Source organism: Natrix helvetica, assembly GCF_964273705.1.
Source record: "Natrix helvetica genome assembly, chromosome: Z".
Classification (NCBI taxonomy): domain Eukaryota; kingdom Metazoa; phylum Chordata; class Lepidosauria; order Squamata; family Natricidae; genus Natrix; species Natrix helvetica.
In genome coordinates this window covers 25,482,155-25,506,453 of record NC_138554.1, presented here as the reverse complement: position 1 = coordinate 25,506,453, position 24,299 = coordinate 25,482,155, and the positions used below count along the sequence as shown (strand labels likewise).

The 24,299-nt window shown below is 42.7% G+C and overlaps 1 protein-coding gene across 6 annotated transcripts; it reads right to left on the bottom strand.

The window, feature by feature from the left end:
- Nucleotides 1-23,426, bottom strand: TMEM86B (transmembrane protein 86B). 6 transcript variants are annotated; one of them, XM_081933672.1, is made up of 5 exons: nucleotides 23,343-23,418; nucleotides 22,338-22,471; nucleotides 18,036-18,164; nucleotides 7,925-8,177; nucleotides 1-786 (listed from the first exon to the last, which is right to left on the bottom strand). In XM_081933672.1, exons 4-5 carry the CDS (start codon nucleotides 8,166-8,168, stop codon nucleotides 395-397), a joined length of 636 nt encoding a protein of 211 aa, XP_081789798.1. In that variant the 5' UTR covers nucleotides 8,169-8,177; nucleotides 18,036-18,164; nucleotides 22,338-22,471; nucleotides 23,343-23,418; the 3' UTR covers nucleotides 1-394. The 6 variants fall into 6 exon arrangements, with proteins under 6 accessions (XP_081789798.1, XP_081789795.1, XP_081789796.1 ...); XM_081933669.1 differs by lacking the exon at nucleotides 18,036-18,164; XM_081933670.1 differs by lacking the exon at nucleotides 18,036-18,164 and having other exon boundaries at nucleotides 22,338-22,610; nucleotides 23,343-23,392.
- Between the last annotated feature and the right edge of the window lie 873 nt (nucleotides 23,427-24,299).

Genomic DNA, 24,299 nt, shown 5'->3' with positions numbered 1-24,299 from the left:
TTTATTATTAGATTATTGACATCATGACTCCCAGGAAGAAAATTGTGAAATAACAATGAAGATGGGAAATGTGGAAGACACGGCAGCTGTTCTTAGAACCATCTGGACTCAGAACCCGGACTTCTGAAAGGAATCTGACCTGAGCTTCTTCTAACGTGGTGTCCTCCATGAAGATAGGCCTACAATTCTTGAGAATCCACAAAGTCCCTACTGGCTGGGGACTATGGAGATAGCTGCTGCTGATTACTCATAGCTGTTGGCCCATCCTACCTGGGAATCCTGGGAGTTGTCGTTTCAACCCATCCAGAAGTTAACTGAAGTGTGAATTTGAGAATTCCAGAATGCCTGGGGAACTTTTGATGCCAAAGCACCACCCAGAGGTCCAACTCAAGACTCAGTTCTCCTTTGGGGAAAATTTTGGTGACTCTACTGAGAGGGCAATCAAGGTTTGGGCGAGGTAGTAAGTGCTCATGTACAGGACACGGGAAAGAGGATGGGGGGTGCAGAATTTGTAATGGCCAACCAACAGATCAGACACGATGAAGATCAAGCTGCCCGCCGAAGCCATCCCTTTGGAGCAAGACAGTGCACGCCAGGTCATGACCCCGAGGAGGCCAGAATAAAACAGCACGGCCCACATGTAGAAACCTGACAAACAGGGCAGCAGGATCACCACGTAACCCACAGCCGCGAGTCCCTGGATGACCAGGAAGGTGAGAGGTTGAAGGGGAGCCAGACCAAAGGCTGCGATGTAGCAGAGGTGGCAGATGGCAAAGGCACCCATTCCTGTAAAGGGGACAAAAGGCAAACCAATAACAACAGCCACATGGGCCACCTTGCTCCATCAAGATCAGCCACTGCCAGTTCAGTCATTCTGGCAGCCTCCTCTGGCTTATGACTTCAGATGCACTGGATTATTCTATAATTGCAGCTTGCTAAGCCAAGAAAAGGCACTCTGAATATGACCTACAAAATTGCCTCGTTCAGTCCTGGCCTATTGTCTACCTTCTGTCCCTAATTTGGTGCCTAAGTGCTCTTTTCAACAGGGAAAGAAAAGATACAGGCACAGCAGGGCTAAAAGGTAGCTACGTTTATTCCTGATAAATATTTAATGTCTTACTCTCTAATGCATGCTCCGAAAAAGAAGAGCATGACATAGGCGGCCCTGTTTCTTGACGGCTGTATTATTACATGTGTTTTGGGGGTCTCACTTTCTTCTTCCCCCTTGAATGAAAGCTGCCGGACAAAATGGAGTATTGTGGCAAAATCCTAAGACAATCGACTCATCTTTCATTTACATTCATTTTTTGATCAACAGAAGCTGTTTGTGGCCTCTTCAAACCCTCAGTTTACCCTGTTAATATTTTAGGGGTGGGACTGGCCAGGGGGCACATTTCCAAAGAATTAGATTGCAACCCACCTGTCATATTTATCTCTAAGACTGTTCAGAGGTATTCTTGGCAATAAAGATGATATTTTAGGCGTAGGAATGCTTTTAACGGTACAGGTAGTCCTCAACTTATGACCATTCATTTTACAACTGTTCATGGCGCTAAAGTGACTTGCAATTAGGACTTGGACCTGCAAGCAGTACTCACACTTACAACCATCATGGCATCCCTGCAGTTGTGTGATTACAATTCTGGTAATTTAACAGAACAGAACAGAGTTGGAGGGGAACTTGGAGGTCTTCTAATCCAACCTGTTGCTTAGGAAACCCCAATTTGCAACCGGGTTGTATTTATGAGAGTTGGCACATCCCAGGGTCATCTGGTTGCCATTTGTGACCCTCCCAAGGGGCTTCTATCAAGCAAATTCAATGGGGGAATCTATTTGCTTAACAACTGTGGCATAAAAGTTATAAAATCAAGTGCAATTGAATGGACTGCATTGCTTAGGGATGGAAGTTCACAGCTGTAGTCATAAGATGAGGACTACCTCTATCCTTTTAACATCAGGTGGGGCAGAGAGTTTAGTGGTAACCAAGGGAGTTATCTGTGGCACCGGATTAAAACCCATAAACTCCCTTGGACAGTATTAAAAGTATCCATCAGAAAGTACCCTTGATGTCCTTCTCGATCTATTAATATAGAGCAAACAATGCCAAAGAGCTACTACTGAGAATTTATACATTTCCCTTCCATTAATGAGATATTCATCTCTAAAGGAAAGTAGGCCTGGCTTTACCATAATTTCAATAGATGAAATTCATGTACAATATTTATTTCTATGTGTGTTCATAATTTGTTTTTGTTTTTTTAAACTGATGATTTCTTGTTTCATCTTAATCCACAGATTGGGATTTTTCAAGGTATAGATAAAGGTTTCCCTCGCACATATGTGCTAGTTGTTCCCGACTTTAGGGGACGGTGCTCATCTTCATTTCAAAGCCAAAGAGCCAGCACCATTCGAAGACCTCTCCATTGTCATATGCTGGCATGACTAAATGCCAAAGGCACACAGAACGCTGTTACCTTCCCACCAAAGGTGCTTCCTATTTTTCTACTTGCATTTTTATGTGCTTTCGAACTGCTAGGTTGGCAGAAGCTGGGACAAATAACAGGAGATCACTCTGTTACACAGTGCTAGGGATTTGAACCGCCAAACTTCCGACCTTCTGATCGACAAGCTCGGCGATTTAGCCACTAAGCCACCGCATCCCTATCTCAAGGTATAAGGCAAGCTAAATCCCCTTGCTTGTTTCTGCAAGAATGAGATCACCGTTTCCCAATCTGGTACTTTCCAGCTCTGCCAGATCCCAGGATCCATAATGTTCAACCACTTCAAAGATAATCAAGCCTCAAATTGTGAGAGCTGGATTGGATGTGCTACTGTATTAACGTTGTCTTCCAGTTTAGGTGATTGTAAAGAACAACGAGGAGATATACAACTATTCAAACCTGTCCTGGGCATTGTCACCCTCCAAATTTCCTCCCAGATGTTTTATTTATTTATTTTGGAAAATTTTTATAGCTACCTACTTGCTCATGGGGACTGTGTTGCAATAAATATATCTTTAGATTTTTATCCCTTCTCACGGTACTTGTGATATGCATTTAGCTGGCTCCCTCGTGTGACGGGAATTGGTATTAGACATGACAAAATGCAAATTACAGGTAGCCCTTTACTTATGACAGCAACTGAGCCCAAAATTTTCATTACTAAATAAGACAGCTGTTAAATTAATTTTACCCCATTTTACGACCTTGCTTGCCAGAGTTGTTAAGTGAATCAGTGCAGGTGTTAAGTTAGTAACTGGGTTATTAAGCGAATCTGGCTTCCCCATTGATTTTGCTTGCCAGAACGTCGCAAAAGGTGATCACATGACCCCGGGACACTGTAGCCATCATAAATGCACCCAGTTGTGAAGTGTTTGCAGCGATCTTTAGCTTTCTTTTTAAAGTGGTATTTCTCATCTTCTTCCAACACAACTGTTGCTCTGGAAATTTTCTAGACATGCTTCCCTAAGGATGTTGTTGACAGTGGGTTCAAGAGTTGGAACCCAGTGGGGCTTGACGTCGCAACGACATGACATGCAAACTTGGGGCTCCAGGATTGCTGTCGATATCTCTGTTGCTGGACGATCCTTTTGGATCTAAACCGTTCTGAAGGAACGGTGATAGAGAAGAGCATGTCCCGCTGATCTCAGGGACATCGCAAAGTCCCTGATCGATCCAGGAGAAAGCTCTTTTTGCTGGCTACAAGAGAAGCAGTCAAAATGGCTGCAGAAGGTTGGGACAGTCCCCTGAAATGGAAGCAGAACAGGAGAAACAGTGTGTCAAAATGGTGAGAAAAATCCTTATTATTAGAGAAGAGAAAACCCAAAAGACTTAGTTAAAATAAAATTGAAGACAGAAGGAAGTAAACGGCGAATTAATACTGGTTTAAAACTATCATGTTACCTTTTTCACTTTAATTTTGTTTGTTTTCTATGGATGGACTTTTTACAAATGCCTTTTACTTTTAAACTGGACTGGTCTTTTTTTCCCCTTCTTCCTCTATACTTCTTCCATTTTTTATATTTGTGGATTAAAAGTTTCTTTACTCGCAAGGCTCAGCTGGATCGTAATCTTTAAACATTTTTTTCTTCTGTTCTAGAGTTTGGAGTTTAGAAAGAGAGGCAAAAATAGAGGGAAAGAATGTAACACTGCCATCTAGAGGCTAGAGGCTTGGTAATATCTGATAATACAAAGCTATTGGCTTTGTTTACTGAAAGGGCCAGTGGCTATACAGGTGTTTCTTTGAAGGAAAGAGAAAGCTTTGACCTGAAAAACTTTACTGAATTTGTTTGAAACCCAGCAAAAGACTTGGATGTTTTAGTGGCAGTGTCTTTAACCTGGAAAAATGGCCCAATATGAAGAAGAAAGGGGACTAACATTGCAAAGAATTATGCTAGAAATTCAAAAAGTCTTAATAATCACAGAGAGAGTAGAAAAGAGACTTGAAATTATAGATCAAAATACAGAAAGTACGGAGGGAAGAGTTGAGAATACTTATAAAACAACGATGAAATTTGAGGACAGAGTTCAAAAAACCACAGAGACATATGAAAGTGATAAGAAAATTATTGAAACTGACAGCAAATCGAGAGTGGAGGGAAATGATAAGTGCGAAATACGGAAAGAAGAGATCGATGAACTGGAACTCTATCTCAGATGTCAAAATATAGATGAAGAAAGGGGGGGAAATTTGGCAGAAACAATAAGAGTAATTTCAGCAGAAGCATCAGCGATAACCAAAGTCAAGCTGATGAACGGAACAGATAGAAGGTTTCGAATCTTTATAAGATATGCAACGAATAACAAGTTGTCAAGAGAAGTCCACATAAGACTTACCAAGAAAACACTTAGAATACAGATTCTACATATGGCAAGAGATATTGGACTGCACTATTTCTGGAAGAATACAGGATGATGAAATGAAATGTTACAATAAAATTTAGTTAAATGTATTTAAATTTTGAGTACTATGTATAAGACAAAGTAATAATAGCTGTAGCCAAATAAATGATTAATAATGATAATAAAGCATCTACATATACTAGATTGATAATATGAAATTTTATACAAACTGTAAATGAGGATGATGGAGATGATGTTGAAAAACCTTTTTATAAAAGATAAATAATTCTATATAGAATAGAATATAAAGATGTAATATCATTGGATGATTTCAGGATGATGTAATGAAGTGCCATAATATAAATTTATTTCAAATTTAACATGTTTCATATAAAAAGGATGTGATAATAGCTATGCTTAATGGATGTTTAACAATTATAACAATTTGTATACATGTATATTGAATTGATGATACCAATAATGGAAAAAACATGGAATTGAAAATTATTAGAGAATGTTATCAATGCTAAAATAATAGAATGATTTAGAATAGGATATAAAAAATCTTTATTATTGGATATATTGAAGATGATATAATGAATCATTATAATATAAATGGATACATATTTAGAATACCTTGTTTAAAATGCAGAAACAATAGTGATAAGCAAACAAATGAAGTATAATAAGAATGTATACAAAGATATTTGATTGACAATATGTGAATTTTGATAAAGCTCAAGTGATGACTATGGAAAGGACGCAGAAAGACCTTGTAACCAATCGACACACTGTATGCTGTTGAAGAGGTTTTTATGTTATATGTGTTGTGTGTTTGTGTTTATTTGAAAATAAAAAAAATATTTAAAAAAAAGAGTTAGAACCTGACCAGCTCCTTTTGAACCCTTCAGTCTCCTGCAGATGTGCTCCTGCCCTGCATACTGCCCTCCATGACCATGTTGGCTTAGCTTGCAGGAGGGACCAGGCATCTTGACTTCCCCAGAGACATCTTCCCCCATAATGCCTGTCCGCCGTTTCCCAAAGCATCTGTCAGGCAGGCAACTTACATATCCTTCTTTAGCACAGTCAACATACTGAATCTGTGTTTAGAAATCAGTGTTTATGCTTTTGAGAGAACATTGGCCCTGGGCTGCATGGAAAGTCACTTCAAACTGGAAAAGAAATGTGCATTCTGCCCAGTGGTTTTTTTCTACCGGTTTTGTAGGCGTGGCTTTGTGGCTGTGGTTTTGTGGGCATGGTTTTGTGGGTGTGGCTTTGTGGGCAGGGCAGGGGAAGGTTACTGCAAAATCCCCATTCCCTCCCCACCCCACTAACCTGCTTTCCAGCTCCGTTCTCTTGTGCAGGGCAACAAAATAAGATCAGCTGGGAGCCAACGGGGCAGAGCCAGCCTATTTGCCGGTTCTCTGAACTACTCAAAATTTCCGCTACTGGTTCTCCAGAACTGTCAGAATTGGCTGAATACCACTTCTGATTCTGCCATTTCTATCCCCAGTGAGTGCATTAGATTTCCCCCCCTCTTCAGACAGGACCTTTACTGAGCCACATTGTACCTTTTGTTCTTTTCATCACTTTCTGGGATGTGTGTGTGTGTGGATATTGCCTTTGTGTCTAAGCACAGCTACGTGCATCTCTGCCAAAGTACAGCTGTGTATTTGTTTGCAATAGTTAATTCTGAGGTTCACTGTTCATTGATTGCTTCCTCCTCCAGATCTATGACCTGCTAATCAGGTTGCTTTAGGACCTGTGCTTAATGCACTTTGAGAAAAGCACTACACCCATGTTCAGAAATGGCCCAATGGACAGGTAATGGGGTGGAACAACTCCCCATCTGCAATCTGTTAGTTGGGGAATTTAAGCTGGCTAAGCATTCAGATAAATTCATCTGGCTCTGCTTCACCAGATTAAGGAGAGTGACAACTGACAGTTTTCCCTTTGAGCAGGGAAGTAAAACCAGGGAAAACCCACAATTCCTTTGCTTAACTTGTCCTGCATTAAAGCAGTACCTTTTGCTGTCCTAATTATCAAGATAAAAATGGCAATGAAGGCAACATTATTTATTATTAGATTTTTATCCTGCCCTTTTAATATATATATAAGTGAAGGCATGCCTAATATTCCTTCTTCCTCCATACCTTTGGGAGGGGTTGGGTTGAGTAAGTGAGTGGCTGGCCCAAAGTCCCCCAACCAGCTGGCTTTCATGCCTAAGGCAGGACTAGAATTCCCAGACTCCTGGTTTCTTGGCCAGGACCTTAACCGCTAGACTAAATTGGCTCTCTTGATGCCAGTATATCTTTTCTGCCAGATCATGGATTGGAGAAAAGCACTTGATTGTGTGTCTATGGCTGTTCTCTCAGTAGATCCAGGCTTTGAAGCTGGATATTTATGTTCTGGGTTGTCTTTGACAACTTTGACAACAATGCTAACAAACATAAATTATGTATAAGTACACACATAGACACATCTAAAATAAATACCAGCACCAACCAGCATACAGGAATGATGGTTCTCTAGATGTTATTGAATTGCAGTTCCCAGTGACCAGTATAGACTATGGCAGGGATATCCAAACTTGGGAACTTTAAGACTTGTGGACTTCAACTCCCAGAATTCCCAGACAGCACAGCTGGCTGGGGAATTCTGGGAGTTAAAGTCCACAAGTCTTAAAGTTCCCAGGTTTGGACACCCCTGGACTATGTGGAAAGGTGATGGAATCTATAGGTCAGCAATAGTATATCTACAGGACCATGGGTTGTCCATCTCTGAGGGAGATTATTCAAACAACAGGTAGAATGAAAAATAGCAGACAATCATCACAAGTGAGTAATAAATAAATAATAGGTGGACAAAATACCACATCCAGTCTAAACAACTGGCTCATAAACTATAATGCAATACTATGTGTGCTTACTTTTCAACTACCAACTTGGAAAATAAGGAATTGTACCCATACAAAGCAATGGCCGTTCTGATTTGGTGATTAAAGCTATTGAAATGATTAAAACCAGCCCCAAATTTTAGCCTAGATACTTCCCAACAGTGTCATCAACCTTCAAACACCATACCTGCAAGGAAGAACTCTGGCCATACCAAGCAGGCATCTCCCACACATGCGAACAAGAGACCAATGAAAATCCACCGGGAATACAGTTTGAGGTTGCCTCCATTTTTGGACTGAATGGCCACAAAGAACGCCAGGGAGAACGTGGGGAGGCACTTCACGGCAGTGCTCTTCAAGCTGGGCTCAGGGAGCGAAAGAACGAAATAGATGGTGCAGGAGACCACAAATGGCAGGAGCCTAAGCAGCATAGTTCTCTTCTAAGATAGGACAAATGGAAAGAGGGAGAAAGAAGAAAAAAGAAATGAAAAAAAAAAACACAACACATACTGTTTTGTTGCATTCTCAATTTGCTTTGCTGGAATGAGAAATGTCTGCAGTGCATGGTTAAAAAAGCATCAAGATGGCAGCTTCAACAGTGCGATAAGAGCTTCACCTGTTTGTAAATGCACATTGTGACACATATTCCAAATGGGTGACACTTTGATCCTACTGTCCTGTTGCCATCTTGACTTTTATCTACCATTCCCTGTAGACCAGTGGTGGGTTTCAATTTTTTTTAGAACCTCTTCTGTAGGTGTGGCTTGCTTTCTGGGAGTGGCTTGCTGGCCATGTGACCAGGTGGGAGTGGCTTGGCAGTCATGTGACTGGGTGGACATGGCCAACTTGTAAATTGTGGTGAAACTCACTTAACAATGCTCTTGCTTAGCAACCAAAATGTTGGCTCAGAAACTCTGGCACTTGAAGCACGCAAGTCTTAAAGCTGTCAAGTTACAAATCCTTGCACCCCTAACCCTTTCGAAAAAAAATTCCAGGGGTGTTCAAACTTGACAGCTTTAAGACTTGTGGACTTCAACTCCCAGAATTCCTTCTCCAGTCATGTTGGCTCAGGAACTCTGGCATTGAAGTGTGCAAGTCTTAAAGCTTTCAGGTTACAAGACCCTTGCACCCCTAATCCCCCCCAAAAAACCCCCAGGGGTGTTCAAATTTGACAGCTTTTAGATTTTAGATAGGACTCTTAAAGGTGGGCGGGGTGATTGGTGAGCCAGCCAATCAGTGAGTGGCGGGTGGGGCAAGCGTGGTGCGGACGGGCGGGGGGAGGGAGGGAGCTGGAACCTGTTCTAAATGGCACGGTAGATTTGTGGATATAGAAATAGAAGAGGTTAGAACTGGTAGGAACCCACCCCTGCTCTGGACAAGAAAAAGATTAAAACTAAGCAATGATACCCCAAAACTAGAATTTTGTGAGTGGTGGGCACCAGCCTAAATGGAATATTGTGGACATCATTATATTTCATAATGCTTTATAAAGATTGTTCTTAACAATTAATATTATTAATTATTCCCTCTCTTCTCTTTTTCTCTTCCACTATTTTTTTCCACAGCTGGAATCTCAACTAGCGGTGTGGAATTTCAACATACCTTGCCCTAAATTAGGCCACACTCATTATTCTGGGTGTTCACAAATTTTAAAGAAAAATCATGGGAATGGACCAGTTGTACTGGTTCATCTGCTTACTAGCATTTAGAAGCATCTACTCAAACATGCTAATAACCAAGCAGAAAGGGCAACTCAATTAATTGTATGATAAATTTGATACCATTACATATGTTATTTATCTTAATCAGACTCACAGTTGAGGTAATTATAGGATTTGTTCCCATTATTGTTATTTTAAAATTATTTGGATAACTGGTGAAATTAAATATAAGTTTTAATTAGTGTAGGCTGCTAGATGAACAAGAATTCACATCATGAGACAAAACATTGCATTTATTACACTAATTATGTTAATCCAAAATAAAGACATTCACATCTAACTAACTTGCCAAAACAAATTCCACCTTGGGTGCCATTACAAAGAATGGCTTGTCAATTGTAGTTACCCAATTTGCTTCATAATAGGAAAAAGATGTCTATTTTATCTGATGACCTGTTTGTTTATTTATAATTCATATTTCTTAATCTCCCATTTTCCTTGGATAGAATTCTGATCAACTCCATTCAGAAGGAAAGGTTAGTTCTGTGTCAGTAAATATTTCTAAATAAATGAAGGCAAATATAATGTTGCAAGATCCAGTCTAGATTGATTGACCCAAATGGGATCCTACAACATTTCTAAACTTTACTGATTACCCAAATGATTCTAAATAAATTTCTAGCTTAGTAGATCAGGAGAAGGCTGTGAACAGAATCTGTATGGACTTTTGAAAAAGTACCTTGTGACATTTTCCTTAGTAGAGTAGTAAAATATGGGCTAGATTGTATCACTGTTAAATGGACCCACAATTAGTTGGATGACCGCATCCGAAGAATTCCTTAATGACACCACTTAAACTGGAGGGTAGTGATGGGCAGAGTTTATGTTCAATGTTTTTATCAATGACTTGAATGAAAGAGTTCAGGGGACAGTTTCCATAGTAGCTAGTATTTTGCTACTAAGTTAGAAACTCTGCCTAAGGAGGAGATAAAGTTAGTGTGCAGTTTGTTTCTGAAAATGGAGTCTCCTATTAATTGCAGCATGCCTATTCAAGTGTCCATAAACAGCCTCTTTGATCATCCTTTTGAGAATTTCACCTTATGTGCTTTAGTCTTCGAGCTAGCAGTCCTGTGGTTCCCCCCCCCCTTTTTGAAAGCTGGGATAACTCTTGACCTTTCCATATCTTCAGTGATCTCATCAATCCTTCAGAAATTCTCAAAGATTACCAAAATTATTCTGTGATGATCTTTAATAGTTGCTTCTGAGATGTAATCCACCTGGCCCAGGAGACTTACGGAGACCTGGTTGGGCCATGAGGGGTGTGTGCCCCTTAGCGAACTATGCCCACCAGGCTTCCGGGCGTTTCACCAGCCGAGAGCCCAGGGCAGGGGCGGGGGGGCGGCGGTGGTTATCAGGGAAAGTCTCAGACCTCAGGAGGTCACTGTGCTTCAGATAGGCGGGTGTGAGTCCCTCTTTGTGAAGTGGGGCCTTGGAGCTCAGGTGGGCCTTTTTGTTACATACCTGTCTCCCTGCTATGTTTCATCGGCCCTGCCGGAGCTGCTGGATGTATTAGCTGGATTGGCGGTTGATTTCCCCAGGCTCATGGTCCTGGGGGATTTCAATCTGCCTTCCATTGGCGAGACATCCGAGTCAGCTTGGGAGTTCATAGCTTCCATGACAGCTATGGACCTAACTCAGTTAATTCAAGACCCCACCCATAACAGGGGACACACGCTCGACCTGATTTTTGTCTCTGGGCAGTGGATGAATGATCTAGATTTAGGGGATATTTCTATTCAACCCTTGTCATGGTCTGATCATTTCCTCATCAGGCTTGACTTCCATACTGCTACCCCTCGCTGCAGGGAGGCGGAACCGACTAGATGGTTCCGCCCCAGGCACCTGATGGACCCTGAAAAGTTCCTGATGGAGCTTGGGACTTTTCCTGAATCCCTTGCTCACAACCCGACCGAAGCCCTAGTGGAAGCCTGGGATAGGGCTACCGCTGGGGCTTTGGATCGTGTTGTGCCTTTGCGGCCTCTGACCCAGTGTCGATCCCGGATGGCTCCCTGGTTTACCGAGGAGCTCCGGGAGCTGAAATGCTGGAAAAGACGCCTAGAGAGTGGCTGGAGGGCCAGCCGGTCCGGATCTGATCGAACACTAGTAAGAATTCATATTAAATCCTACTTAGAAGCGGCGATAGAAGCGGCAAAACGGCAATATTTTTCCGCTCTTATCGCGTCTGCAGATAACTGCCCAGCCGCCCTATTTAGGGTGACCCGCTCCTTACTTAACCAAGGAACTGGGGAAGACCCCTTGCAGGGTAGGGCTGAAGAATTTGTTCAGTATCTGCAGGATAAAATCGCTCAGATCCGGACAGGCTTGGACTCTGACTGGGTATTTTCGGGCGAGCCGACGGGGATGAATCTTGAGGAGACAATCTGGGATGCGTTTGACCCTGCGACCCCCGAAGGCATGGACAGGATTATGGGGAGACTCAGTGCTGCCACTTGTGTGCTGGACCCGTGTCCCTCTTGGTTAGTTTCGGCTTCCCGGGAGGTGACACGAGGCTGGCTCCAGGCGATTACCAACGCTTCATTGAGAGAGGGGTTCTTTCCCAACACCTTGAAGCAGGCGGTGGTGAGGCCCCTCCTCAAGAAGCCTTCCCTGGACCCAGCTTCTTTAGCCAACTATCGTCCGGTCTCCAACCTTCTCTTTGTAGCAAAGGTTGTCGAGAGTGTGGTAGCACGTCAGCTTCCCCAGTACCTGGATGAAGCTGTCTACCTGGATCCGTTTCAGTCGGGTTTCAGGCCCGGGTACAGCACGGAGACGGCATTGGTCGCGTTGGTCGATGATCTCTGGTGGGCCCGGGACAGGGGCTGTTCCTCTGTCCTGGTCCTATTAGACCTCTCGGCGGCTTTCGATACCATCGACCATGGTATCCTACTGCGACAACTCGGGGGGTTGGGAGTGGGGGGCACCGTTTTACGGTGGTTCTCCTCCTACCTGTCAGATCGGTCGCAGTTTGTGTTGACTGGAGGGCAGAGATCGACCCCCAGGCACGTCACTTGTGGGGTGCCCCAGGGGTCGGTTCTCTCACCCCTCCTCTTCAACATATACATGAAACCGCTGGGCGAGATCATCCGTGGTTTTGGGGTACGGTATCTATCATCAATATGCTGATGATACCCAACTTTTCATCTCTACCCCAAACCACCCAAACGATGCCCTCGACGTGATGTCCCGATGCCTGGAGGCTGTGCAGATCTGGATGGGGAGGAACAGGCTCAAGCTCAATCTCTCCAAGACTGAGTGGCATCTTGTTCCATCTTTGACGATAGGGGGAGAAATTTTAGCCCCCTCAGAGAAGGCTCGCAATCTGGGAGTCCTCCTGGATATGCGGCTTAGTTTAGAAGAACACCTGACGGCCGTGATCAGGGGAGCCTTTTACCAGGTTCGCCTGGTACGTCAGTTGCGCCCCTTCCTGGATCGGGATGCTCTGTGCACAGTCACTCATGCCCTTGTCCTTTCTCGCCTGGACTACTGCAATGCTCTCTACATGGGGCTGCCCTTGAAGAGCACCCGGAGGCTTCAGCTGGTCCAGAATGCGGCCGCGCGGGTTGTCATGGGGGTACCTAGGTGCTCCCATGTTACAGCCCTTTTAGGCGGCCTGCACTGGTTGCCGGTTGTTTTCTGGGTGCAATTCAAGGTATCAATTATGACCTTTAAAGCACTCCATGGCTTAGGCCCAGGGTACCTGCGAGACCACCTACTGCCACCAGTAGCCTCCCACCGTCCAGTACGATCCCACAGAGTTGGCCTCCTCAGGGTGCCATCGGCCAGGCAGTGTCAGCTGGTGACCCCCAGGGGGAGAGCCTTCTCTGTGGGAGCGCCTTCCCTCTGGAATGAGCTCCCCCCGGAGCTTCGCATAATCCCTGACCTCCGGTCCTTCCGACGCGCCCTAAAAAGTTGGCTTTTCCAGCAAGCCGGCCTGGCCTGTTAATTTTAATTTTAACTTATTTTAAATGTATTGTTTTTTTAAAAAAAAATCGGTTTGTTTTTCTTGGATATGGATTTAATCTTTTTTAACTTTTGGGATGTGTGTTTTTTAATGTTGTACGCCGCCCTGAGTCCTTTTGGAGAAGGGCGGCATATAAATCCAAATAAACCAAACCAAACCAAACCAAACTTAAATTAACTAAATTCTTATCCCCTTCTTATAAGTTCCAAGCTGCAGTTCTTTTATTCTGCCAGTGGCATACTGATCATTGGTTTAGGGATTTCATTTATTTCCAGAGAAGTCCAACCCAAAAGAGGAGGTAATAAATTCTGCTTTTTTACCCATCACCCTGATTCACCATTTTTCTCCTTGAAAAAGGAACAATTCAAATGTTTAATCTACTTTAAGTCATTGTTCTTACTATATTATTTTAAAGTTTTGTTTCTGTTTAAACTTACTTTAAGGAGTTTGAGTATATAAGGTATGTTACTTGATTGGGATGGTCTTTCTACTCTATCCCATGAAATAAATAAAATTCAAATCTTATATGAACAAGAGGCAGTTTAGTAACTTCCCCTGCCTCCTTGTAGAAAAGTTGGCTTGCACCCAGGTCAAATAGATGAAAATCCATACTAAAGTTAGTTAGATGATATGACAGGCTCACTGAACTTTGCAGAATTTCAGACAAAACTACCCACTTAAGAAACACTACAGACTGAACCTAGGACTTCTTGAGCTTTTGCACACTGTACCCTTGTTCTATGATCCATTCAGATCAGAATTACAGAGGTGGAAGGGACCTTTGGAGGTCTTCTAGTTCCCCAATGTTTCCAGCTTTTCAGACCAGCGGTGTGTGTGTGTGTATGTTCGTGCAAGTGGCTGGCAAGCACATGCGTGTGTGCACGGCTCCATTTCCACAAGTAGCATGCATATGTGCCTGCCGATCATGCAAATGGAGTGCATTGCAAGTGCTTGCCCGCTGCTCGCACAAGTGAGGATGAGCACATGTGGACTTGCTGGCTTTTCCATGGCCTAGTTGCAAACCCCTCATGCCCACTAGCAGGCTGTGGCCCATAGGTGGGGACCCCTGTTCTAATCCAACCCCCTTTTCAAGCAGGAGACCCTACCATTCCAGACAAGTGGCTGTCTGGTCTCTTCTTAAATTCCTCCAGCGATGAAGCACCCAGAATTTATGAAGGCCACTTGTTCCACTGCTTAATTGTTCTCACTGTTAGGAAGTTTCTCCTTAGCTCTAGGTTGCTTCTTTCCTTGATTAGTTTCCATCCATTGTTTCATGTCTTTCTTTCAGGTGCTTTGGAAAAATAGGTTGATCCCCCTTTTCTTTGTGGCAGCCCTTCAAATATTGGAATATTGCTATTATGTTATTCCTAGTCCATATTTTCACTAGACTAGACATACCCAATTCCTACAACCATTCCTCATATGCTTTATCCTTCAGCCTCTTCATCATCTTTGATAATTAGAGGTGTGGCTGATGAAGACTTAAAGTCACTGGGTATAAGTTGTGTGTCTATATAAAGTTGTTAAATAAGTAAGTAAGTAAGTAAGTAAGTAAGTAAGTCAAGTCAAGTCAAGTCAAGTCAAGTCAGTCAGTCAGTTTCTTTTATGGAAAGTGGCTCCGAGATTCATACAGACTTCAACCTTTCTGCTTGGATGGAACTGATAACCAGATTATATATTAAAGAATGTTTTTTATGCTTAGATCATTCAGAGGCAATTCTATTATGCCAGCACAGAATATGGATACCCCACAGTCAGTGTTCAGTGAAGAATGCTAATTACTCATCTCCTTTATAATGTATTAATTCATTACATTGGGTAGAGCTGTTTCTGAAGTGGCATTATGAGAATAGGACTCTGGGAGGAAACAGTGGGCTCTGTTTATCAGCATTGGGGTCTATAGATGTGAGAGAGTTAGTTTTATCATATCTTGAAGAACAGAATTTTATTTTTTTCTTAATTCCTATAGCAACTCTTGTAAACTTCACACCCATCTCAACAAATGACCCAGGGTGGAATGCATCATGAAGAATACAATAAAAATACAATTAAAACAATACAAAATAAATCGATATGATCACTGAATAAAACTATTACTATGGATGTTAATATAGCCAAATAAACGAGGTCTTTAAGACACTCAGGACTCTGAGTTTAGGTCTGTAACTAGATCTTCACAGCCTTACAAAAAGCCATCAGGGTCATCCTATAATTTATTGAAAAGAGAGGGGAAAAGAGGGGAACATCTTCAGAAATCTGGGAAATCTAAAACTTAAAATGACTTAACTTCAATAAATTGCAGTTGCAAAACAACGTAATGTTTCAAAATTGAATTCTCTACTATAAGCTTGCATTGTTCTGCACCCATTTTCGGAATACTGCCTTTAGCAACAGAAAATGTTCCTCCCAGCCAAATAGGAAATGCACAGCAAGCGTCCACATTCATTCTCTGGATGTGGATCTCAGATGGATGCAAAGAGGTTTTTCCAGATCTTTCTGATCCAAACCAAGAGACCCCAATGTCCTGATTCTCCTTGAAGGAAAGTCCCGAAGGTGCTTTTTTCAAGGGGCAAATGGACTTTCTCGTCTTTTCTTTGAAGACATTTCGCTTCTCCTCCAAGAAGCTTCTTTAGCTCTGACTGGATGGTAGGGAATAGAAGGGTTTATATGGATGAAACGTGAGATGAGAAAGTCCAGTTGCCTCTGGGCCTTTGGGACAATCACGACTGGGATGATTGAGAATCTCCATAGACCTTAATCGAAAGATATGCAGGAGAAAAGCTACCTGAGATGAGAAAGGATTCCCAGCCTTCTCACAATCCCATGCAGACAACTACCTGGAATCATGTACCCCAGTTTCCCCTTCCTCCATGGTGAGATACAGAAAGAGCTTCTTACATTGCCAGCAACTTTCCTCCTGTATTGTGCATCTAACTCCAGGATATCCATGGCTTCCACGATATTCAGAAATGCCGCTGGGTTTCAGAGGCCTATTACAGTTGCACCTTGCACTGGTGGACTTTCATCTTCCACACGGCAAGGCCCCAAACGGATAGCAAGACGCTCAATTCTCCTCGCCCTCTCTGTGCTTGTTATGACATTGGCAAGGTCAATCTTTCTTTGGCACAGTGTAAACTTGATGGGGCTTTTTTGAGAGACTAAGGGGATAAAAGGAGTTTGCTGGAATATAACTGGGGTGTCCATAGCAATTTCTCTAGCTACAGAAGGGGTGGGTCTCGGTAAATAATATTCTGATGGTGTTTGGGTTCTTGATAATTTATCACTCTGCATGTATCTGAAAAGCTGAGCTTGCTTGTTTTCTTGCAGATGTTTCATTGCCAAACTAGGTAACATAAACAGGACAGAGAGACAGAGAGACAGTGTCAGAAGAATAGTTTGGGGTTCCAACTCGAGCCAGGGGTGCACAAGAATGAATAAAAATGAGATCCAGACAAGTTGTGAGGAAAGAAGTCATTTTTATTCCTAAAAGCAAATAGCAAAAGCAAAAGGTTTGCCTTTAGGAGCAGTTGCAGAAAAATGGAATACAGCAACAAAGTTTTATAGGGCTTGTCCAGGGTGTGGAAGTGTCTACGTCAGGGGCGACAAACTCGATTTCATTGAGGGCCTCATCAGGGTTGTGTTTGACCTTAGGGAAGTGTGGTAGGCCTGGCCAGGGTGGGCGTGGCCAGCTCAACGTCACTTGTGTTGGGAGTGCCTGTGGTGGCCCAAGCACTCTGCCAGCGAAAACATGATCCCAAGCTCCGTTTTCTGCTGCGATGCCCTCCTGCAATCCTCTGCCAGAGAAAACATGGCTTGGGAGGACTGCAAGCGACCGCAGGCCACATCTAAGTACCCCATGGGCCGGATCCAGCCCCCAGGCCTTGAGTTTAACACCCTGGTCTTCATGCTGACTTACTTGGGGGGTGTACTTTGAGTAAAATATTTCCCCATTTGGTATTTTTACTTGATTAATTTAATTTCAGCTTAACTGTCAATAATCGAGACTCTTGATTCTTAGCCCTTTGTGGATCCTGTTAATGTTTTAAGGGAAGATGGAAACAGTATAAACAATAAAAATATATTTTGATATAAACCTTATCACGATAGATAGATAGATAGAGATAGATAGAAAGAAAAAGAAAGAAGGAAAGAAAGAAAGAATAGTTTACTTGTTAATTATTTACTTACAAATGGAGAAAAGTTTTAGAGACCTTCCAAAGGATGGTCAGCACTGACGGGACTCAAGTGGGTCTTCCATGTTTCTCCTGATTTGTCTTCCATCCAGTTTCTGCTCAAACTCTCAGTTCTTTCTTTCTTTTAACTTTTCAAAGTGTTTGAATGAATTCCAGAGTTCAGTTGCTTTTGAACTCAGCATTTTATTTTCCCAGATGGAGGGAAAAAAAGGCCACAGCTTTTAAACAATGAAACCAGCATTAAATCTGGAGAGTCGTGGCCTCCAATCCCTGGATTTTTACCCAGAGGCCGAGTCTTAATAGCTTCTCTGTGTGTGCACCCGCAGAGCTCAACTATTAATCTCCAGGGGGAGACACACCTCAGGGCAGGGCGGCTTTTCAATCTCATACTCCCTGAGAATATTCCCTGAATTCTCAGCTCACCTGCTCCCTAAACAAATTCTCCAGGCCATTCTGGAAGATGAGCTCCCAACACTTCTGAAGAACACTAGGTGAAGAAACCTCATCTCAATGCAACAGTAGATGATGACTGAATGAGGTAGAGCCAAGGAGCTGAAATAACAAACAAATGAGTAATATTGGGTGGCAAATGCCATATCCCTTTGATCTAGTTGATTGCTTATTGCTTATGAAATATTATAATTAGTTTTTTTCAGGCCTTCATATTTGTGCTCTTGAATTTTACTTGATTGGTTAGTTTGTTAACTGTAATGAATGTTTACTGTTGCTATAAAAATAACCTTGTATCTTATCACTATTTATCTTGAAAAATACCTTTTAAGTCAAACCGCATGCAATGTTGTAAGTAAGCTTATTTCTACTTCTCATTTAAAGTGCTGAGTGGAGTGGAAACATCTTATAGCAACTTTTGGGGGGAACCAATATTTATTATAGTTTATGATCAATCATACCCCAAAGAGTTTATTATCTATCTGTCTTATCTGTCTGTCTGTCTGTCTGTCTGTCTGTCTGTCTGTCTGTCTGTCTGTCTATCTATCTATCTATCTATCTATCTATCTATCTATCTATCTATCTATCTATCTATCTATCTATCTATCATCTATCTATCTATCATCTATCTATCTATCATCTATCATCTATCTATCTATCTATCATCTATCTATCTATCTATCTATCTATCTATCTATCTATCTATCTATCTATCATCTATCTGTAGATAAAGACGTAGACAGACATAGATATGCAGAGATAGGGATATATAACTACACGTACACACACACACATACACACAAATAGAGATGGGATTTTATAATGCAAATAGCATGTGTTTAAATACAAGAAAACAGAAAGGAAACGTGAAGGAGGGAACTAAACTAATAATGCAAACAATAATTCAAAAATGGCAATTTCCCTTTTCTTTCCATTGCTAGTTACTTAAATCTCAATTATTCAAGTTAATTATTTACCCTTAATGAGCTTCTTTTTGTATGCTGAAAACTGCTAAACACAGTGCAGCAATGATATTTGAGATGTTGGAATTCCAATCTGTGAACAGCAGAATGACATTACAGGCAGTGGAAGGACACTTGGAATCCCACATTGGGCAAACAGTCGTAAGTGTGAAAAACGGTCATAAGTAACTTTTTAAAGTGCTGTTGTAACTTTGAATTGTTACTAAACAAACTGTAGTAAGTTGAGGATCATCTGTATTTGTATTTGCTTTTTACTTTTGTATTTTATATTTGGATAAACCAATAAAATACTTTAAAAAAGACTGCCTTTTATCATAACCATTGTGACAAAAGGGACCTTAGAGAAGCACACGATCAATTGTGTCTCCTGTTTCTCATGCCAAGAACATCAGCTTTAGGCACAGTAGTTGCAAAGAGAGACATTAATGCTTTTCTGTCAGCTTTGGGCATCAATTCCCAATAGTCCCAGCCTGAATGGACAATAGAAAGGAATTCTGGGACCTTTAGACCAAAATACCAGGCAATCTTTCTTTGATACCAGCTCCAGGCTGCCAAAATCTAGTGTCCATAGGTGACTGTTTAAATTGTTGATATTTTCAGTATCTCTTTATCATCCTTTGGATTTCTGCAATGCAAGAAATTATCACCACCGAGCTTCTTTTAATACTGCTCTGTAACTCCCAAAATAGGATACCTATCTCAAAAGATCTCACCCAAGCTTGGATTCACCATGAATACCTTTCTGATGCTTCAGATTCAAAGACCAGTTTAATTCCACACATGTGAGATTTCACACTGAGAACCAGTTTGGTCTAGTGGTTAAGGCACCAGGATCAAAGCCAGGAGAATACAATACAATACAATAGCAGAGTTGGAAGGGACCTTGGAGGTCTTCTAGTCCAACCCCCTGCCTAGGCAGAAAACCCTATACCAGTGATGGTGAACCTATGGCACGCGTGCCAGAGGTGGCACACGGAGCCATTTGTCAGGGCACGCAAGGCCAGCTGAGTCCACCGTTTTTAAAAGCCATTTTTTCGCCCTCCCCAGGCTCCAGAGGCTTTATAGGAGCCTGGGGAGGGCGAAAAGAGCCTCCCCCCCCCGAGGCTCTCTGGAGGCTTCAGGGATGGTCCGGAGGCTTCCCTGACGCCTTCGGAATGCTTAAAATGACCCTCCGAGCAAACCGGAACGCTCCGAAGGCATCAGGGAAGCCTCCGGACTGTCCCTGAAGCCTTCGGAACGCTTAAAACGACCCTCCGAGCAAACCGGAAGTGACTTCCGGTTTGCTCGGAGGGTCTTTTTGAGTGCTCCGAAGGCGTCAGGAAAGCCTCCAGACGGTCCCTGAAGCCTTCGGAACTCTTAAAACAACACTTGTGGCACGTGAGCCAAAAAAGGTTCGCCATCGCTGCCCTATACCATTTCAGACAAATGGCCAGTGGCGTAGCGTGGGTTGTCAGCACCCGGGGCAAGGCAAGTAATTTGCGCCCCCTAAAGCGAGGGCGGCCCAACTGCAGCTGCCCCTGGGTCGGCATCAGTCAAGTGAGGCTCTCCATGCTGGCCTCCTGCCTTCCTCCCGAGGAGGAGCTCGAAGGGCAGCGGGAAAAGGCTTGACTGAAGGGAAGCAGGTGCCGCGGGGGTGGGAGGCGCACCGGGGGCTTCGGGAAGGCGCCGGCTTCCCGGGGCGCTCCAGGCGGAGCGGGAGGACGCGGTGGTGTTGCAGCGGCGGGCAGACGGAGCGCAGCGCCGCTCTCCGGCTCCCGCGGGGGCGGCGCGGCGGGTCCGCTGGGAGGTAGGCGGTGCCCAGGAGGGGCCTGGGTGGGCCAGGGCCAGGGAGCTTAGTTCGCGGGCCGAGCCGGGCGTGGAAAGAGACGGCCACAGTCCGGCAAACGGCGGCGCAGGGCGAGTCAGGGCGCCCCCCCAGATGTTGCGCCCGGTGCGGCCGGCCCCCCCTGCACCCCCCACGCTACGCCACTGCAAATGGCTATCCAACATCTTCTTAAAGACTTCCAGGGTTGGGGCATTCACAACTTCTGGAGGCAAGCTGTTCCACTGATTAATTGTTCTAACTGTCAGGAAATTTCTCCTCAGTTCTAAGTTGCTTCTCTCCTTGATTAGTTTCCACCCATTTCTTCTTGTTCTACCCTCAGGTGCCTTGGAGAATAGTTTGACTCCCTCTTCTTTGTGGCAACCCCTGAGATATTAGAACACTGCTATCATGTCTCCCCTAGTCCTTCTTTTCATTAAACTAGACATACCCAGTTCCTGCAAGAGAATGTGAATTCTAGTCCTGCCTTAGGCATGAAAACCAGCTGGGTGACTATGGGCCACTTACTTTCTGTCAACCCACAATGCCAAAGTTGAGCAATGGGCAGGTTGGCCAATTCCTGTTGCAACCAATTTTATTAATCACATTTATATGGCTGCTCCTCCCCATGTAATGTGCAACAATTAAATCTTATTAGAAGACTCAGCCTTTGCTAACTATGATAGCTACAAGAACATTGCTGAAAGCAACAGAAAATTTAAATTAAAAGTCTGCTCTTATGGAAGAGAATATTTGTAGCTCAGGGTTGAATTGTGGGGTCTTTGATGCTCTCAGAGCTTGATGGTTTTCTTGCAGATGTTTTATTAGCCTCTTAGGCAACATTGTCAGAGTTAGAAGGGAGTGGGCTTTGTACTCAGTTTATGTACTATTGCGATTGCCCTGTCGGTGGCAGAGTTGGAATGTGGTTTTGATTAGACTTTAATTAATCAAGGAACTACCAACACAGATAACCAAGGTAACAATAAACAACAGCGTAATCAAGGAAACACTAAGACCCCTCCCATCAACACCAACAAGCCAAACCATTAGTATATAAAATGGGAGCAAATCCCTCTCCCTTCTAGCATTGATGATGTTACTCAGTTTGGTAATGAAACATCTGCAAGAAACACAACCAAGCTCAGAGAGCATCCAGAGAGCACCCACAATCTACTCTTAGCTAGAACAGAACATAGAACTTATATTTTGCCAGTTTTGGTCATTCAGGACCCTGTGAATCTCTGCACTTTGCCTGGCACCAACACTTTGTTAAATCGCTGCATCCTTCCAAATGTCAAGAAGCACCAAACCTTTGCTTGAATGCTGGGCCCTACTCAAAAATGAAAGGGAGCTTTTACATTCCCACTATACTGAAGGTAAGAGAAAAAAACAAGGGTGGCCCTTGCATTAAAAAATAGAGGAAAGATGCTAGAAGGGGCTCTCTAACATATCTCTCTCTCTCCTTTCAAGTAAATGCATCTTGAGACGTACCTTGAGCATTCTCCTGTTTGGTGAGTAGTGAGGGCACTTCTCCCATGAAAGTGCTCTCTTGGAAACATTATACACAGAAGAGGGGTGCACTATCTTCTTCTGTGGAAATGGTTCTTCTGTCCGTTTTCAACATACTGCAATGAGAAATTGCCTGAATGGAGACACTGTTCAAAACAGGATGCTAGTAGATCCCATTAGACAGAGGCAGCCTCGAGCATTTGGTCACAGGAAGCTTAGTTATTCAGATTGCAAGAGGTGTATGTCTGTTTCTTGCTGGAACAGTTGATGAAATATTTCTCATCAGGTTCCCATATAATTCAACCATCTCTGAACATGATGTTCTACTTAACAGGGTAGGAAAATGTTTTGTTTCGCCACATATAAACATGTGTCTTGGGCTACACCTATAATTTTCAGATCTGGGGAGGATGCTAGCCCGTTTTGTGGTGCAATGTTGGTCAAATAATCCCTAAAAGAGAACAGCCAAGACAACAACAACCACAATGACATTCTAAACCATAATCTATAGGTTAGCCAACCAATCATTGGCCACCATCGTTTATTAAAGAAGCAGTTTACATCAAACTGGTAGGAAAGGATTGGTTTTGTCCTGCCAAAGAGAAACAACACTCATTGCTCAACCAATATCGAGAAGGCGGCTAATGACCTCAATCAATAGAGCAGGCTGATCTCTGCTAAGGCAAACTTAGGAAATCCACTGAAAAACCAATTTTGTGTTTTATTTGCATTTAAAGGCTACGTCACAACTTTCCTTCAGCTTTTCAAACATTCAAAGTGCAAGTTCTTTTCATCAACTCCAGCCTTTTCCAAACTAGACCTTCCCAGCCTTCTTTGACCAACCCCACACAATCCCCCCCAAAAAACTAGTTTTGTAAGGGGGATATTAAATATTTATTAAAAGCAACCCTCCAAGCTCCATCTTGGCTTACCATCCATCTCTAAAAATAAATTAACTAACCCAAACATTGTAATAAAAAATCTTACCATTGTCCAAGTGGATCCTCACAGATAATGAATCAACAATTATACTCCTCACTGGCTGCCTAGACTTTGGTTGGTGTCTCAAAAACAAACAGGAATGGACTTCAGAACTGATGGTGTACATGTCAAATGCCTGCTTCTGGCACGAGCATAACTACATTACGTTGGATATTGTTGAGAAATTTCTGTCAAAACTTAAGTAATTCAAAGCAGACACAAAAACGTTCAACAAAAATCCAGGCACAATTCAGATGAATATTAATGCAAGACAGACATCAGTGAAAACTTTATTTTAAAAAAAAAGTGCTTTCAGCACCTTGAGGGTGAAATGTGTTTGAACCAACTGGTAATTTGTTTTGTAATTAAAGAAAATGTGCATTTTCATCAAAACTGCCTGAACTCCAACTGTCTGGGAAGATGGGTGCCTTTATTGATTTTACTTTATGCCAGTTCTGATGTCTGCTTCTCATTTCCTCGGTGTAAATATATGCATCTCTTTTAACCAAATAGTACGGAAAATCACATGTATTTCAATTTAAACACCTAATGAATGCACTACTGAATCCAAGCCTTTTCTCCCTTGATATAAATGTATTTATAAATACTTGTGCTGCAAAGGTGCTCAGATCTTAGAGAGGATCGTGGAATATAAATAAACACATTGTCTTTTCTTTTGGATCTTCAGAGCCTGCCACACTTAGTGCTGTGGGGAAGTGAGAGGGGGTGGATTGCATGAAGTTGGTAGAGGTATTTAGCCATAACATTCTTTTCTCTGAGAGTTAATGACCTTCAACCTGCACTTGGGAGGCATCTCCAATATAATATCGCTAATAAAATGGAACTTTGAAAAACTGCCTGCCTCGGAGTCTTTTTTTGGTTGGTGGTGTTACTTGGAACCCTGACACATATTTTTTTTAAAAAAATACAAGCTAAATAATTTAATCCATAGCTTTCTTCCTA